At 38.3% G+C, this 18,572-nt stretch overlaps 1 protein-coding gene across 1 annotated transcript in view; it reads left to right on the plus strand.

The window, feature by feature from the left end:
• Positions 1 to 16,503, plus strand: part of PIKFYVE (phosphoinositide kinase, FYVE-type zinc finger containing) — an 81,504-nt gene extending 65,001 nt beyond the window's left edge. Inside the window, 10 exon segments of the mRNA XM_042995219.1 lie at positions 1,468 to 1,551; positions 2,632 to 2,729; positions 4,506 to 4,670; positions 7,442 to 7,501; positions 8,185 to 8,361; positions 9,343 to 9,446; positions 10,215 to 10,343; positions 11,426 to 11,687; positions 12,092 to 12,166; positions 13,275 to 16,503. Coding sequence (XP_042851153.1) covers positions 1,468 to 1,551; positions 2,632 to 2,729; positions 4,506 to 4,670; positions 7,442 to 7,501; positions 8,185 to 8,361; positions 9,343 to 9,446; positions 10,215 to 10,343; positions 11,426 to 11,687; positions 12,092 to 12,166; positions 13,275 to 13,390 — 1,270 coding nt within the window. The 3' untranslated portion in view covers positions 13,391 to 16,503.
• Positions 16,504 to 18,572: the final 2,069 nt, after the last annotated feature.

An 18,572-nucleotide genomic window follows, 5' to 3' on the forward strand; every position in this document is an offset into this window, starting at 1 on the left:
TATATCCTCTAAACATTCTCTGTTCTACTGTGTATCCCTTCCTTACGTTTACTTACTGATATACTAGAACGTCTTATGTCGTCTGAGTTCCTTTTTGTGCTCTTCCTTTCCTTCCTGCTTCCCACACGTAGCAGGTAGTTTCCTTACTAGAGTAATGCCGTTCCTATGCCTTAACCCACTTACATGCCCACACTTATCATGTGTTTTAAACAAGCATTCCTCTATAAAAGTATTTATATCTTCTGTCTAAAAAGACAACACTTTTAATTTAATTTATTTATTTATAATGTTTTTAATGTTTACTTATCTCTGAGAGAGAGAGAGAGGGAGAGATGGAGCACAAGGCACAAGGTGGGGAAGGGCAGAGAGAGAAAGAGAGAGAGAGAGAGAGAGAGAGAGAGAGAGAGAGAGAATCCAAAACAGGCTCCAGGCTCTGGGCTGTCAGCACAGAGCTGGGAGATCATGACCTGAGCCGAAGTCAGACACTTAACCTGCTGAGCCACCCAGGCACCCCTAAAAAGACAGCACAGACAATATCTTGGTAGTGACAGAACTTAGTTTAAGTATAATCTAAGATGTTTAATTAAAATTTTTTTTTCTGTTGGAAGACATTGAAATTTAAAATTTTCTTTTTATATATTATTTACAAGAAGGCTGCTTATTCAACAAATACTTAAATGTCTATAAGATGTGGTATACTAGGTATTGGATATGTAAAAGTAAACAAGGTAGATTTATATGCCTTAGCATTTATTAGAGTTCACACGTTTGGGTAATGAGGAATTTCTTTCCTTTAGGAGATTCCATATGACAATTTTTTTTTTTTTTTTGTTTTTGCCTTTTGGCCTTTATGAAGTTAGTATTTGCTTCTTACTTTATTGCTTAGTCTTGCTACATTAATAGATAGAAAGGTAAGAAAGCCAACTAAATAAAAAATTCCTATTGTACTGTTAGGAATGGAGTATACTAGTAGAAGTCACTTTCTTCTAATGTGTTGGAAAAATAATACATGCTTATCTTGTTCCCTGACATCTGTCTAAATCAGGGCTCCCAGACTGCTAGTCTAAGAGTTGAATTTTTTTTCTTAAAGTTTAGTACCTCTGAGTAGAAAACCATTCTCACGTCCCTTTTCACAGTTACACTAAAGTCTGAAGTTTTATACTTTAAATTACCTGTTGTATTCCTGAAGATATTTGGTCTAAATATTAATACGAAGGCTTTCACAATCACCGTTTAGGATATTGATACTGGTTAGTGTGTTGGTTTGTATTTTGCAGTATTATCTGTGAAGATGACCTTCTTCATGAAGCTTCTACTTGATAACTTTTGTTAGTTGACTCAAACGTGTTTAGTTATGGGTACACAAAACGATTGTATTTCTGTAATGCAGAGCTTATTCTAAAGTATATGATTTATTTTGAAGAGAAGTTTAATGTTTAACATGTTGCAACCTATTTCTACCCTAAGTTGTAAAGAATACCGAAATGCCTTAGAGGAATTATCCAAAGCGACTCAGCGGAACAGTGCCGAAGAAGGGCTTCCAACAAATAGGTAATCTGTGATTGAGTAGAATTTATTTAATTTGGCTATATGTCATCATTTTTTTAGTTCTTTATTTTTATTAAGTTTATTTTGAGAGATAGAATGCAAGTGGGGAAGGGGCAGAGAGAGAGGAAGACACAGAATCAGAGGTAGGCTGCAGGCTCTGAGGTGTCAGCACGGAGCCCGACATGGGGCTTGAACTCACGAAGTGTGAGATCGTGACCTGAGCTGAAATCAGAGGCTTAACCGACCGAAGCGCTCAGGCGCCCCTATGTCATCATTTTTTAAATGCTCATACTTCAATTTTATTGTAATATATTATTATCAGCATGAAAGTTTCTAGGATACCGACAGTGGCATTCAAACTTTAGCCAACAATTAACAGAACAAAATTCAAGGATAGCAAAAGGCCTTCAGCGGTGCTTTTGGATAGTAGTTTTCTGATCATGGCCATAGACGTTCAGTGTATATTGCAGATTTAAACTTTCAGCATTTTAAATTCTCCTTATTGTTTTTATTTAAATAATAGTAACTTGTGAAATTAGTAACCCACTGCTTTACTTTGTAATTTAAACTACTTGTGAATTTTCAATAATAACTAAACATTCTAATAGTTTAAAAACAACCCCCCCCCTCCCCAAACTGGTTCTTTTAGTATGTTCGGTATTTTACACATGTAGACAGAAATTGTCGTAGGCTCATTATTTTCTTATTGAAATAGGTTTTTGACTTTCACTAATGTGACACAATTTGATCTGATTTATTAATGTGGTAACTAGACTGAGAAATACGAAATTGGTATTTTCTGTAATTGTTTGACTTACAGGTGCTAATATAGCTGTAATGGACTTGGGGAAGGTATTATAAAAGGCTCTGCTGTCATATATTTTCCGTATACTTTCATAGTTACAACATTTTGCTTCAGAGGAAGATCTTTCTTCTGTGTTATAACTTGTGTTTGTATGACTTATGAATTGAATTTTGGATACTGTGGGTGGGGTTAGGTGGGGAGTCAATTAATGTAGGAACCATTTTCTGTGTGAGTAGTATGAATCTAACTTTTCCTTTTTTTTTTTTTTTTTTTTTCAGTACTTTGGACAGCCGACCAAAGAGCAGCAGCCCTATTAGATTACCTGAGGTCAGCGGAGGACAGACAAACCGTACAGCAGAAGCAGAACCACAGCCAAGTAAGATTATACATAGAGGAGTAGTTATTATTAGTTTTATTTATAATTATGGTTTGAAGAAGAAAACATTAAATAAGAAATAGCATCTGGCAAGAATTTATTACTTCTGGTCTTTACAGTATTATACGTGTTAATAAATTTTTGTATGCCCTCTTTTATACATACTTTGATTTCGTTTGATCTTTACCTGATTATTGGATTTGAAACTTCTAGAAACTCAGAGGTCCTGCAAAAAGAAGCAGAATCTGCCTTAGAGTTTTCAGTTTGAAGTATACAAGCTAAGAGTGGCTTTAAAAAACTTAAACTTTTGTGTTTTGAAACTTAAAAAAGTTTTTACAGTATTGTTAGCATTGTGAAAAGAACTTTTCATGTGTCATGTCCTTTAATCCCCATAATAACTACTAAGAATTATTGTATATATCCTCAGTTTTTAGAAAGTTAAACTTAAGTACCTTGCTCAAGATTACAGAAGTAGCTGGAAGGTGGGATTTGAACATGGATCTCTTTGGCTTTGTCAGGAATCTATTCACTACAAATAGCAGAAGACTCAAGTGACTACTGGGGCTTAACCAAATAACAGTTTATTTTTCTAAAAAAGCAACATCCGGAGACAGGCAGTTGCTGGCATTGGTTCAGTTAGTCAGCACTGTCATGACAGTAGAGGGGGTAGTTTCTTTATGATTCTCTTAAATTTTCCTCATGATCAGAATGTTCCAGTTCATGTCTCCATTTGAGGCAGAGAGAAGGGAAGTAGGTATAAGCTGCAGCTGTTTCCTGTGATGAGGAATGCAGAGGCTTCCCCTGCGGTCTCATTGGCTAGTGAGGAATCTCGTGACCACCCCTTCCTGGAAGGGACAACAGCGCTGTCCTGATTGCTTATACAAATCGTGATTCGTTTTCTGGGGTTCTCCACATTGCCACCCCAACCAGAATTGCAGTTCTTTCAGCAAGGAACAAGGTGGGCTTGGATATTAAGGAGGCCATAATGGGGTCTGCCACCCTAAACTAATAAGCACTTTATGAATGACATTTTATGTGGATTTTATAGATGGTAAATTGAACAAGATTAGAATCATATATGCTAAGCTCAGAGATGATACATAGATGATATATATGTATATACCAAATTCAAAACCAGGAATAAAATTACAGTGAGCTAGGGTGCCTGGGTGGCTCAGTCGGTTGAACGTCCAACTCTTGATTTTGGCTCAGATCATGATCTCATGGTTCTCATGGTTGGTGGGATTGAGCCCCTGCCCCCTCCCTCCCCCCACAACCTCCCCCCCCCCCCCCCCCCCCCCCCGCCTCCGGGATCTGTACTGACAGTGCAGAGCCTGCATGGGATTCTCTATTTCTCCCTCTCTGTCTCTTCCTCTCCCCCCACCCCAAGTAAATACATTAAAAAAAGGTATGTAAGCTTTGGCCATCTTATACTAATTTCAGAAAAATACAGAAAAATGCTGAAAAAATCTTATATTTTGCTGTGTTAAAATATAGGAACACAAATGGTACAGAGATATTACCTTTAACTCTGAATTCTGTTTTTCTGTAGAATTTCTCATTTTGATATATAGCTACCTGAACATAGCTCTTCTTTTATGTTTCTGATAATAAAAGTGCTTGACTAACCACCTCCCCCCCAAACCCATAAAACTTATGGAATAATGTTATTACCTTCGTGTAATGGGTTCTTGCTAAGAAAGGAATGAGTTGAAAATCTTTTTTCTCTTTTCACCTGTAGTGACCTGTACTGAATATGTTACCTTTTATTTTTAGCCAAAAAGACTTCTGGAATGCTGTCCTTCTTCCGAGGGACAGCAGGGAAAAGCCCTGATCTCTCTTCCCAGAAAAGAGAGACCTTACGTGGAGCAGACAGTGCTTACTACCAGGTTGGGCAGACGGGCAAGGAGGGGACGGAGAATCAAGGTGCTGAGTCTCAAGGTGTGTTAAAGGAAACCAAATGAGCTTATTTTAGCTGCTTGTGTTCTTTCTAGTCTTAAGTAGATAATTCTTACTGCTGAAACTCAGACATTCGCTGTCTTCTCATGCCTCAGTATGGTAGAGTGGAAAAAGCATGGTGCTGATAGAGGCCAGATGTTATTGCTGTCACTTACTGTGTGGTAGAATCAGAAATCCTTAGTTTCCTCCATACCTGTAAAGTGGCAAAAGCAATGTCTTCTGAGGCTTACTAGGACTGAGTGACATTACACACGTAGAACATGTAAGTCACAGTATATATTCAAATGTTTTCACTCCACTACCCCCTTAGACATTTCCTTTCTTTTCCAGTCTCTATAGGGTTGAGGGCATTGATGTTTGCCTTCGTTTTGATATTTTATTTTATTTTATTTTATTTTTATTTTTTGAAAAAAAATTTTTTTTAAGTTTATTTATTCTTGAGAGATAGAGACAGAGTACAAGCATGGGAGGGGGAGAGAGAGGGGGAGACACAGAATCAGAAGCAGGCTCCAGGCTTTGAGCTGTCAGCACAGAGTCCAACATGGGGCTCGAACTCATGAACCATGAGATCATGACCTGAGCTGATGTTGGACGTTTAACCAACTGAGCCACCCAGGCGCCCCCGTTTTGATATTTTAAAATATGTCTACTTGATTATGTTTGGATATGAGGTTAGACCAGGCATAGGCAAATCATGCTCACCTGTTTTTGTAAGTAAAGTTGTATTAGAACATAAGCACACCCATTCATTTACTTATTGTCTGGCTGCTTTCGTGTTATATTGAAAAATTGAATAGTTTTGACTGAATGAAATACTTACCATCTAGCCCTTACAGAAATAGTTTGGTGACCCTGGGTTAGATCATGAATTAATAGTCTACAAGATAGCATAATATATTTTCATTAGTACTTAAGCTTTCTGTTTAGGATTCTGTAGGCTTCTGTTGGGCTGTAATCCTTGGAAGACATTGGTGCTTAGAAAACTAATTTTGAAATGTGAGACATAGAGGATTATTTCTTCTAACTATTAAAGTATGTTCCAAACTTGTAATAACTAGAGTAGATCTAGACACACAAATCAAATATAAAAAATTGCTCTGAGGTAGACACTAGTATATTTTATGTATTGTATATATATCTTAGCGTATAACAAAGAAAGCATCTGGGAATGCAAGCTGGTGCAGCCACCCTGGAAAACAGGATGGAGGTTCCTCAAAAAACTAAAAATAGAACTACCTATGACCCAGGAATTGCACTACTAGGCATTTTTCCAAGGGATACAGGAGTGCTGTTTCGAAGGGACACATGCACCCCCATGTTTATAGCAGCACTATCAACAATAGCCAAAGTATGGAAAGAGCCCAAATGCCCATCAATGGATGAATGGATGAAGAAGATGTGGGATATATATACAATGGAGTATTACTCGGCAATCAAAAAAAATGAAATCTTGCCATTTGTAGCTACGTGGATGGAACTGGAGGGTATTACGCTAAGTGAAATTAGTCAGTCAGAGAAAGACAAGAATCATATGACTTCCCTCATATGAGGACTTTAAGAGACAAACCAGATGAACATAAGGAAAGGGAAACAAAAATAATATCAAAACACTGAAGGGGACTAAACAGAAGAGACTCATAAATATGGAGAACAAACAGAGGGTTACTGGAGGGGTTGTGAGAAGGGGGACGGGCTAAATGGGTAAGGGGCATTAAGGAATCTACTCCTGAAATCATTGCTTCACTGTATGCTAACTAATTTGGATGTAAATTTTAAAAAATAAAAAACAAAATAAAATAAATACAAAAACACTAACTCTAAAAGATATATTCTCCCCTATGTTTATTGCAGCATTATTTACAATAGCCAAATTATGGAAGTAGCTCAGTGTTCATCAACAGATGAATGGATAAAGAAGTAGCATCTATACCATTTATATATGTATATATTGCAACAACATGGATGAATGTAGAGGCTATCATCCTAAGTGAAATAAGTCAGAGAAAGTCAAGTACCATATGATTTCACTCACATGTGGAATTTAAGAAAACAAATGAAGAAAGAAAGAAAGAAAAAAGACAAACATTCTTAACTATAGAGAACAAACTGATGGTTACCAGAAGGGAGGTGGGTGTGAGGATGGGTGAAATAGGAGAGGGGGATTAAAGAGTGTATTTATCATGATGAGCACCGTGTAATGTAATTGTTGAATCACTATATTGTACAACTGAAACTAATATAACACTATATATTAACTACACTGGAATTAAAATTAAAAAAAGATTATCCATCAAAAAAAAAAGCATCTCAGGCTGTTGGAGAAGCATTATTGCACACACAGGGAAGACAGTCATAAACTGAGAAAGAAGTAATGGAAACTTGATGTAAGAGCGGAGTTAGTATATTACTCTCAGAGGCATCAAATACAAGAAAAAGTATTCTTCAACCCGAATTTCTCCATTTTTCATATGAAAATTGATGTTTCAAAAGGTACCTATATATTTTTTTTCAATATATGAAATTTGTTGTCAAATTGGTTTCCATACAACAGGTACCTATATTTTTGTAATAGTCTACACAAGCTTAATTGTACATATAATACTTGCTTGAGAGTGACTTGACCAGGATAACAGGGGGTTGACTTGTTAGTTTTTGTTATTATGTCGGGGGTGTGGGGGGGGGGGGTGGGGAAACAAAATGAACTGGTAACCCATTTAAAACTTTGGCTTAACTAACGATATTAAACCTTGTAGATGAGGTAGATGGAGGAGATACACAAAAGAAACAACTCATAAATCCTCACGTGGAACTACGTAAGTAAGAGATAAAATACTGATGGTGCAGGGACGGGGACTGTAATTGAGGAAACTGTTATTTCAGGCTTCTAGTTTTATACTAGATAAATATCCTGTTTCTTAGAATAAATATTAAGTCTGTGTCCTGACATAAGCTTTATTTAATCTAGATTTAGTTTATAAAATAAACATTTAGTTTATAAAGAAGCTTAGTTTAAATTATAATTTAATTTATAATGATTTGATTTCTAACGTTCAAGTAATTATTATGTAGTCTAGAGCTATAGCCGTGACCAGGTGTCTAGCATTTTGTGTGTGTGTGTGTGTGTGTGTGTGTGTGTGTGTGTGTGTGTCTGTGTGTGTGTGTGTGTGTGTGCCAAAAACGTATCATCCAGAATATGTAGTAAAATTTAAGATGTAAAAGCACAATGAGGAAAATACAGTAACCTATAAAGTTAGAAATGGGTCTTATTTTATGTTTGATTTTTCTGTAAGGTCATAAGGTGTTTTTTAATTTTCCTTGAGGATTACTTTAACAGAACTGTGATAAACAGGGATGTAGATGTGGCGTGAGAAATGCTGTCATGAAGAAAACCAAATGGTCGCATTTGTTGGTGGTGGGAGTGAGCAAGAAGGAAGAGAGATTTTTGGCTCATAAAAGCCCCTCACCCCCCTTTTATCTTTAACACTTCTGTTTATAGAATTTTCTGACGCGAATGCCAAGTTTTACTGTCGGCTCTACTATGCGGGAGAGTTTCATAAGATGCGTGAGGTGATTCTGGGGAGCAGTGAAGAAGATTTCATTCGTTCTCTTTCCCACTCGTCGCCCTGGCAGGCCCGTGGGGGCAAATCAGGAGCTGCCTTCTATGCCACGGAAGGGAAGTCTTTTTATCTTCTACTGACTGAGTAGTAGCTATCTTTTGCCCTTAGATAATTTAGGACTCACTTAAATTGAGGTTGTATGATACTGCCAGTCGTCAAGCAAGGGTTTCTTTTTTTATGGTTGAAAGGATGTAATAATTTTTAAGAGTGTACATATGTGTGGTGTGTATTTAGAGACAGACATTGATCCGATCCTTGCTAAACTCTGATCTGGTTTTGACTTCTCCAAATGTAAATAGTAACAGAGAATTTCTAGAAGAGTCAAAAGGGGTATCTCAGAGCTGGTGAGAGAAAGATAAAAATACAAATACTTAACTTGAAAATCGGAAGCCCAGGTTCTTCACCTGCAGAGGTTTACAGAAGGTGATGACCGTTTGTACTTTATGTTCCGTTCTCCATACCCTGAGAGCAAAATTATTTGAGAAAATGCCGGAGGAGGAATGTTGCTTGATACAAGCCTTCATAACTGTGACTTACTGCACTGTTAACAAAGGAGTTTATAAAATTTTACATAGTAGTTAGCACTCAGTAAGTAGTTTTACTTAGTATCTAGTTATGAATTTAGGTGTGGTTCTTGACTACATAAATCCTCAGGAACCTGTTGAGCCCTCAATTACTTGAGAACTATATTCTTTTTATTTATTTATTTGTTTATTTATTTATTTTTGAGAGGCTGAGAGAGGGAGACAGAGGATCCGAAGTGGGCTCTATGCTGACAGCCGAGAGCCTGCTGCGGGGCTCGAACTCACGAACTGTGAGATCATGACCTGAGCTCACGTCAGATGCTTAACCGACCGAGCCACCCCAGGCGCCCCATTGAGAACTATATTCTGATTAAAATTTTCTCTTGACATTAGAAAATATCCCTTAAAGCTATGAAGCAAACAAATCATTTGGCATCTTTGGAATGATTTATTATAGATTACCTCAGGAAATACTGTGACTGAATAAACGCATATGACACTTCTACCTTTTAGATGATAGATTCATTTTGAAGCAGATGCCTCGTCTGGAAGTCCAGTCTTTCCTCGACTTTGCACCACACTACTTCAATTATATTACAAATGCTGTTCAACAAAAGGTAGAAATCCCAAACCTTGGTCCGTAATTAGAGTTTTTTGGGCTTTTTCAAATCCTGAGAATTCATCCCAATGGCAGTCTTTTCCATGCTAAAATAGGGACAGGACATGACTGGATCTCTGTTATGTTATTAAAGTGTGAGAGAATGTAGTCATTTCAAACCCTCTTTCCTACCTTTGCCAGCCTGGAACCAAGAGATCTTGAGCAGGTTGCATTTAGTGTGTGTGTGTGTGTGTGTGTGTGTGTGTGTGTGTGTGTGTGTGTAGAAACATTAAGATTGAATGCTAATGCCTGCACATTAGAATTTGTAATTTTGTGAAGACAGAAACTAGAAGTGTTTGTTAAGACAGGTGTATGGATCCTTAGGTAGAGAGAGAGGCAGCCAGTGGGTCAGGTTTGCCCACTTGACATTTAGCCATGATCTTCCCAGTGAGTGTATAAGGGAGTCACATAGATTGTTTTTCACTTATGGTTTATTGCATATTTTAGGGGAAATTATATGTCATAGTAAAATTTGTGATTTTGAGAAATTGTAAAGCCTTATCCTTTGGGCGAATATTAAGGATCATTAATGTTTTTATTGGCATTGCTGTTTTACTTCTCACTTGCTTCTGAGATTCAAGGGTTTAAGTTTCTTTCAAGGCCCTCTGGTCCTATTAATAGAACATTAGTTTGGATATTACATGGATAATCCAGATATGGGTATTAAATTACAAATAATTATTTTTGATAAGAGTTGACTTTCATTTTTTTTTTTTTTCTTGATCAGAGGCCCACTGCATTGGCCAAAATTCTTGGAGTTTACAGAATTGGTTATAAGAATTCTCAGAACAATACTGAGAAGAAGTTAGATCTCCTTGTCATGGAAAATCTTTTCTATGGGAGAAAGATGGCACAGGTAAGGATATTGAACTATGCAAGCCACTTAGCTACTGGAAACTTTGGCACTTCTGGTTCCTGATTATAAGGAGTTAGAGAATAACATCTTATTTAATAGAATTAAGCCTTTGTTGCTAGGCCAATTTTAACTTTGGAATTGTTGAACCCTGTAGGAAAGAATAAAGAGGAATATTGTAGATGGGTCCTCAAATTTAACCTTTCCAATATCCTAGAAACACAGAATTACAGAATTAGAAGGCAGATCTGTCTCCATCTCTGTTTTAAAGAGGAAGAAACTAAGACCCAGAAAAATTTAACTTTTTGACAGTCACACAGATACTACCAGAACTCAAGTTGTTTTAGATTCTAGAAAAGTACCTTTCAAGAGTGTTGGTCCTTGAACTGTTTGTCCCTAGTCTGGTAAGGTAAGGAGCTTATACTAGAATATAATTCAATGCACTGCTTTCTTCATTGAGAGTGTGGTGCTGTGCTGAACGAACAGTGTGCTTAATGATGCAACTGTTTCACATTCTAGCACTAGCTCCTTATGTTGTCATGAGCCAGCGACAACTGACTAGCATTAGTCTGCAGAATACACTTCATGTTGCACTGATCTAGGACCTAAGTCCCCTGACCTTTGAGTGTGTGGCTTTTACTACCCCAAAATTTCTAGAGACCTGCTGTTGCTTCTATATTGCCGTAAGTATTGCATAGGGTTTTGGTATCAAAGCTGTAAGTTTCCTAAGACTGTTTGCATCTGTATTTTAACTGCTTTACGATTCAGTGATATACTTTTGGAGTTATTTGTTAATGTTTCTTAAAGTTGATTAAGTGTGTTAGTGTATTTCTGAAATGTTTGAGTAGTTGACTACCTAGGTATTAATTTTCAATGATGAATCATATCACCATTTATTTTATGTATTGAACAGTTATAATGCATGCATTTAATGGCTTCTATAAGTTATGATTAAGTTTTAAAATTAAATTTAACAGTGTATATAATGGTATGGGCTGTAAAGAGTCTTTCTGCATTTCCAATTTAATTACATTAATTCATTGCACAACTCATGCATAAATAACAGAGAATTTCCTTTCTGCTAGGTTTTTGATTTGAAGGGTTCACTTAGGAATAGAAATGTAAAAACTGATACTGGGAAAGAGAGCTGTGATGTAGTCCTGCTGGATGAAAATCTCTTAAAGATGGTTCGAGACAACCCCCTGTATATCCGTTCTCATTCCAAAGCCGTGCTGAGAGCCTCGATCCGTAGTGATTCCCACTTCCTTTCTAGCCACCTCATTATAGATTATTCTTTGCTGGTTGGACGAGATGATACCAGCAATGAGCTGGTAGTCGGAATTATAGGTAAGTCGGCAAGCATACCTTCTAGTTCATGATTGAAGCCAGAGTATATTTGAAGATTATACTCAGCCTGGTCTCGTAATAGCTTGTTAAATATTTTCACCAACTTACACTTGAAAATTCACAATCAATAGCTTTTAAATTCTAGTTACCTTCTATTCAGTGTCTTCATTTTCATTTTCATTATCTTTACCAAAAACAACCTGTATTGAAAAAGTTACTTGTAAATGAAGCGCTGTGAAGTTGTAATGAGGATTGAATGAATTAATATGGAGACAAACCTTGGGGACAGCACCTGGCAGTGTTGTTAGCACTCAGTAAACATGGTAGAAGTAATAGTAATTCCTGTCGTTATTTTCTTACACTTACTAACGTAGCTTTACTGCCAATATTGCCTCCTGTAACAGATTATATTCGAACATTTACATGGGACAAAAAGCTTGAGATGGTTGTGAAATCAACAGGAATTTTAGGGGGACAAGGTGAGCAGAATTTTTGTTTATTCTTTAAACTGTTCTTCTGCCTTCCTTATCAGTTAACATTTAAAAAATGGATACTTTTTTGGGGCACCTGGGTGGCCTCAGTTGGTTGAGCATCTGACTCTTTTTTTTAAAAAAAAACTTTTCTAACGTTTATTTATTTTTGAGAGACAGAGCACGAGCCGGGAGGGGCAGAGAGAGAGGGAAACACGGAATCGGAAGCAGGCTCCAGGCTCCAGGCTCTGAGCTGTCAGCACAGAGCTGACAGCTCGAATTCCCGAACCATGAGATCTTGACCTGAGCCGAAGTTGGATGCTCAACTGACTGAGCCACCCAAACACCCCAAGCATCTGACTCTTGATTTTGGCTCAGGTCATGATCCCAGGGTCGTAGGATCAAGTCCTGTGGCAGGCTCTGTGCTGAGCATGGATGGAGCCTCCTTAAGGTTCTCTCCCTCTCCCTCCCCCCCCCCTCTTCCTCTTTCTTTCTCTCTCTCTCCCTCTCTCCCCACCCCCGGCTGCCTCCCTCCCTCCCTCCCTTTCTCTTCCCGCTCCTCTCCCTGCTCATGCTCGCTCTTTCTCTAAAATTGAAAAAAAAAAAAAAAAAAAATTAAAAAAAACCCCCAGAAATAAAAAGTGGGTACTTTTTTAAATTCTAAAAAAGTAAGTGGTTATCTCTGATTTTATCATTTCCCAGATGATCAAATAATAAAGGGAATTGCGTAGGTGGGGGAATAATTGGTTTTAAATTTGTGTTAAGTTGCCAAGGGTTCTCAAGTTGAGAAGTTACCCAAAAAAGGCCATAGATTCTGAATAAGAGGTTGTCTCTAATTAACGCTTCAATCTTCAAAGTTCTCTGAGCACTGCCAGCTCCATTTGTGCTTTCATACATTTCGCATCTCTAGGCAAGAGCCAGTCTTCTAAAATGGAACCCCCTAGCAGGAAGGACCTGTCCCATGTCGTGGGGCACAGTGAACACCCCTCTGTCCTTTCTGAGACTGCTGTGGTGTGTGTGTCTTTATGGCAGTTTTCATGAAAGAACATAGCTGTTCAGATCAGTTGTTGATCAACTATGTAACAGCTTTTTCCCTTTGCTCTTTTCATAATCTCAGGTAAAATGCCCACCGTGGTCTCTCCAGAGTTGTACAGGACTAGATTTTGTGAAGCAATGGACAAGTACTTCCTGATGGTACCAGACCACTGGACAGGCTTAGGTCTGAACTGCTGAAATGGACCATGAGTGAAAAGGTGCCTGGAACAAAGGACCAAAAATAAGCTACATGTTTTATTTCTTCATCACATTCTCCACAGTATGCCAAGGCCTTTCCGTTCTGTGGTTGTGTGGGCTCCGTGTACCTGAAGTGTTAAAACTCCATGGATTTGCACTTTGGTTTTGATACCTACAAATTAGCTGTCCTTAGGCCGGGAGGTTGCATGAACATTTTTCCACTTAAGCAGGAATATAGACCCGTTTCAAAGGATTAAAGACAAATGTGTGGTCAGAGATGAGGTAGGGTAAAAAATGGTTGTCAGACTTGTTAACAATCCTGTTAAGAAAATAACGTCTCCTAGATTGTGAGTTTCCTGGCATCATGTTGGACGTATTCTTTACTTAGAAAGCATTTGTAGAGCTGGTGACTTTGTGTTTCTTATGTGACAATATAATGTTATGTATTATCAGAATTTATGAAATCTTTAAAAAATTCCAAATTATACTATTAATGGCCAGTCAAACAGATTGACACAATCTGTTCTTGTTTTATTGAAGAATTTGACTTAAATTGGGAACCCTGTTGTGTGTTCTTATCTTGCTCTGGTTTTCAGTACGCTTGATGTTGTTTAGGTTCTCTCTTCTCTGTGGATGACAGGAGACTATAGCTATTAACTCGAAGCCTTCTTTTGGAGCTGTTTTTTAAGCTTGTTTGTAACTTTTTTGCAATTAATATGTTCAACTACACTTCTCTGCACCTGCTCATCTTGTAGGTTTTCCTCCACTTTCAGGGAAACAGTAAATGAGTCTATAGTGACTAAATTCCCAAAGGGAGAATTACTAAGGATTTTTTTAATGTAAAAAAGGAATTAGACCTTATCCAAGAAATTGGGTGAGAGGTAGGCACTTGCTTGTTTTTTGTAAAGGGAAAGTGTCTTTTTCAATACAGATAGCAATTTAAGTGGCATCTATAAAACTAAGAGGTTTCTAGTGTGGACATCCCTGTTTCTTAACTTTCTGTGCCAGTTTCTAGGCCAGTTCTGATTATTGAGAACTGTTAAGAGATAAAATATTTGTAGTAAGGAACTTCTTATTTAATAGAGTTTTGTTTGTTTTAAAATATGATCAGATAGAGTACTAAACTAACTATCTTTGGGGAAATAACAGAACGCCAAATATTTCCTCGTGGCTTCTTTCCCTAACAAGGATACTTGGGGGATTTATAAAGTTTTATATAAAGTTCTGTTCTTTTCAGGCTTTCCTGTAAGAGCACATTTCTATTGTAACTTTCACAAAACAAGAAAAAGGAATCTGGGTACATTCCGGTTGCAGAGACTTATAAGTATGTGAAATAGGAACATTTTGGAAAGTTTGCTTTAGAGAATGAAAACATTAGTTTGGTGTTTGGTGCTTATTGGAAACCGTGGTTTCTTTTGAACTAGAAACATGTTGGCCAAGGACTTAAAACTGATGATAAGCTTAAAAAAAAAACCCAAAAACCTGGGTGTGCCTTTTGAAAACACACAGAACACTGGTGGTTTTAGAGGAGAAAAGGACTGCGTCCTGCAAGAGAAACATTGGAACATTGTTAACTTCTTGTGAGTCCAGGAACAATGGATCGTGCATCTCATTCTGAATGTAAACATGGTTTTGTCTCTGTTCTTTTTTTCTGTCAGGATACTTGGGAGTATTTATCTTGTCCGTTTCCTGCACCCCCCAGTCAAGCACACCTCCACAACTTATCTTCCCTCAGCTGTAATCAGGTCGTTTCTCAGTTTTAGTCTCAACACTATGTGTATGTGTAGCTTGGATCCTTCACTGGAATAACTCCTGATAATAATATGCCACGTTGATTTTGTTTGGCTTGCTCATGACTTGAAAGATTATTTTTTAAAGCACTGCTGCCTCTTAGATAATTCCGTGGCTAAAAAAATTCCAGGATAATATAATCTTGAAGCAATACTTGCTGCCTTGCAAGGGTGACCTGTCCTTTTAAAGCTGTCTTAATGCAAGGGAAGTTAATTTGTCATGAGTGGTAGAACTATATCCTCAGCCCTTGCTGCTTTTGTTGAGGCCACTACCATATATATATAAGGTGTTTCAAATAGCATGCTCTTCAGTGGTAAGCATTGAATGACTGCTCGCCTCTCTTGAATTCCCTTTCGAGGCTTGGAGGATGTCAATGTTGGAAAGTTACGACTAAGGAAGATACCTGAGTACTTTCTTCCTTAGAATAAAATATGAATCCTAAGAATAACTGATAGTAGCACAAGAAAACTATGTGAATGTGTTGCATTGTATAAAAATACTATTTATAAATGTGAAGGTTGTTGATGCCATCAAAACTTTATGGAAAAATAAAAAGGATTTCCTTTTTTCTTACGCAAGCCTGAGAAAAATAAGGGGAACCAGCTATTGCAAGCCCTTTTGTAGTCTGTTGAATAATTTAAATTTCTAGACATTCAAAATTTCCTACAAAATATGCTGCTTATAATTTTTTTCTTGATCCAGTCGTGAGTGCTTTTCTAGCCTTGGCTTTTATTGGGTTTTGTAAATAGGGTCGTATTGGTTTTGGTGGCATCAGTGTCTCCTTGGCATTTTACCCATTAGCAGTGGGCTTGTATAAAACTGCCAAGGAAAAGTAACCTACCTGTAGAAAGTTTGCTTAGCTAGCAGAGTGAAACTGTTGTGAATGAGCCTGGTGGGGAAACAGGTCAGGCCATTCATTATTCCTCAAGTGTTAACATACTGACTTATGCAGTATTCAGACCATCTAGTGCAATGCCTTTTTCTTTGTTTTTGTAACACGGGTGCAGTGTATTATAGAAAAATAAAGATTACAATCATGAGCAGTTTTATTAATGCTGCTGTGCTGGTTTTGTAAAAAATGTACATTATGCCTTTTGACAGGTTTAATTTTAACTAGAGAAATGACATTGTAAATCACAATATCCTCTTTTAATTTAATATGAAAAATTCAATTAACAATATTGAAAATACTTACTGTATTATATTGTATATATTTCTCTACCTTGGTTCTAGCTGTTTTATATGATTGACATGTTATTTAAGAGATAAAACTGCCTTGACCTTTTGGAGACATACTATAAATAAAGAAGACTTACAATAAACTGAGAACTTCAGTTTGTTTTGAATCCGCTTCAGGAAATTAACAAGGGGAGATGGAGTTTGGGGCCCAAATCTCGCCCCTCGCCCCTCGCCCCTCGGCCCTCGCCCCTCGCCTCTGGCCTCTGGCCTCTGGCCTCAAAGCGTTGCCTTCTGTTCATTCTCTTCCCCATCATTTTTCCCCCTAGAGAATTTAAGTCTTTCACTAGTAAACAGCCCTTCCTTCTTAAGTCTCAGAAAGGGGGTCTTAAACCTGTGTGTTTGCGTCTACCACCAATGGCCTCGCCTCTTCTGTCCTCCTCCTGGTCTTCATGTGTTTCCGTTTTCCTGGCGGGACGCTCAGGAAAGCCAGGGAGGGCCGAATTCACCTCTCTGGCAGGCTCTCAGCTGTTGGCTGCTCTCAGACGTGTTCAGACACGACCCGCCTGCCTGCGGTGGATCCGCTGTGCTGCAAGCTCGCAGCTGTGGACGCGCGCTCCCCTTCACCGCGCCTGGGCTCCCCCGGGGCACAGCGTCGCCGCCTGGCGGCCGCGTCGGCTCCTGCGGCCCCGCCTCTGCCCTGCGGGTATAGTGACAGTGCAGGCACCTGGCAGCCAGTGCTCTGTTCCCACTTACCTGAAGGAAGTGTCTTGTGTTGGAAATTCATTTCTTGTACAATTCCTGGGTCAGTGCTTAACAAAGTTAAGATTGTTAACCTACGTTTAAAAACTGTGGTTAAGACAATCCCAAATGTATCATCTTCACCGCGTTTAAAGTATATACTTTAGTGGTAACTATACTCACGTTGCACATTATACCCCCAGAACGTACTCATCTTGCAGGCCTGCAACTGTATCCATTTAACAACTCTTCCTGCTCACCCTGGTCTCTCGTGACCATCCTGCTTTCTGTTCCCGTTAATCTGACCACTTCGGGTAGGATTTGTCTCTCTGGGGCCGGCTTATGTTGCTTAGTGTCCTATCCTCAAGATTCATTCATGTTGTAGCATTTCGTCCCTCTGTTAAGTTAAATGCTATTCCAGGTTGAATGATATTCCATTGTATGTAGGCACCACATTTCTTTTTTCATCATCAGTGCACCTTTGAATTGCTTCTGCCTCTTGGCTGCTGTGAATAATGCTATCACGAACATGGAAATTCAAATGTATGTGCAAGATTCTTTTAAAAACTTCTTTTAGATAAATATGGAGAAGTGGGATTGCTGGATCACAAGGCAGTTCTATTTTTTTTAAATGTTTTGAGGAATCTCCACACTGTTTCCCCTAGCAGCCGTACTGTTTTACGGTCCCACCCACTGTATACAAGGGTACCAATTTCTTCACATCCTTTTTTAACACTTAGATACTTATTTTGATGGTAGCCATCCTAATGAGTGTGACATAATATCTCATGTGCTTTTTCTAAGTTTTTTCTTTTTTAATTATTTTTTTAAAAGTTCTTTATTTTTGAGAGTCAGAGCACAAGCAGGGGAGGTGCAGAGAGAGAGGGAGACACAGAATCCGAAGCAAGCTCCAGGCTCTGAGCTGTCAGCACAGAGCCCGATGTGGGGCTTGAACTTACAGACCACGAGATGATGTCCCGAGCTGAACTTGGATGCTTAACCAGCTGAGCTACCCAGGTGCCCCTCTAAGTTTTGTTTTGTTTTATTTTTTTAAAATTTATTTTGTTATTTATTTTTGAGGGAGAGAGAGAGAGGGGTGTGTGTGTGTGTGCGTATATGTGCACATTTGTGAGTTGGGGAGGGGCAGAGAGGGAGAGAGAGAATCTCAGGCAGGCTCTGCACTATCAAGGCAGAGCCCGATGCAGGGCTGGAACTCTCGAACCGTGAGATTATGACCTGAGGAAATCAGACACTTAACCCACTGAGCCACCCAGGAGCCCCTCATTGTGGTTTTGATTTGCATTCCTCTCATGATGAGTGATGTTGAACATGTTTTCATATGCTTGTGGATCATTTGTACATTATCTTTGGAGAAATGTCTATTCAAGTCCTTTTGCCATTTTTATTTGGACTCCTTGATTTTTGTTGTTGTTGGGTTGTAGGAGTTCTTACATGTTGTGGATGTTAACCCCTT

Source organism: Panthera tigris, chromosome C1, assembly GCF_018350195.1.
Source record: "Panthera tigris isolate Pti1 chromosome C1, P.tigris_Pti1_mat1.1, whole genome shotgun sequence".
NCBI lineage: Eukaryota > Metazoa > Chordata > Mammalia > Carnivora > Felidae > Panthera > Panthera tigris.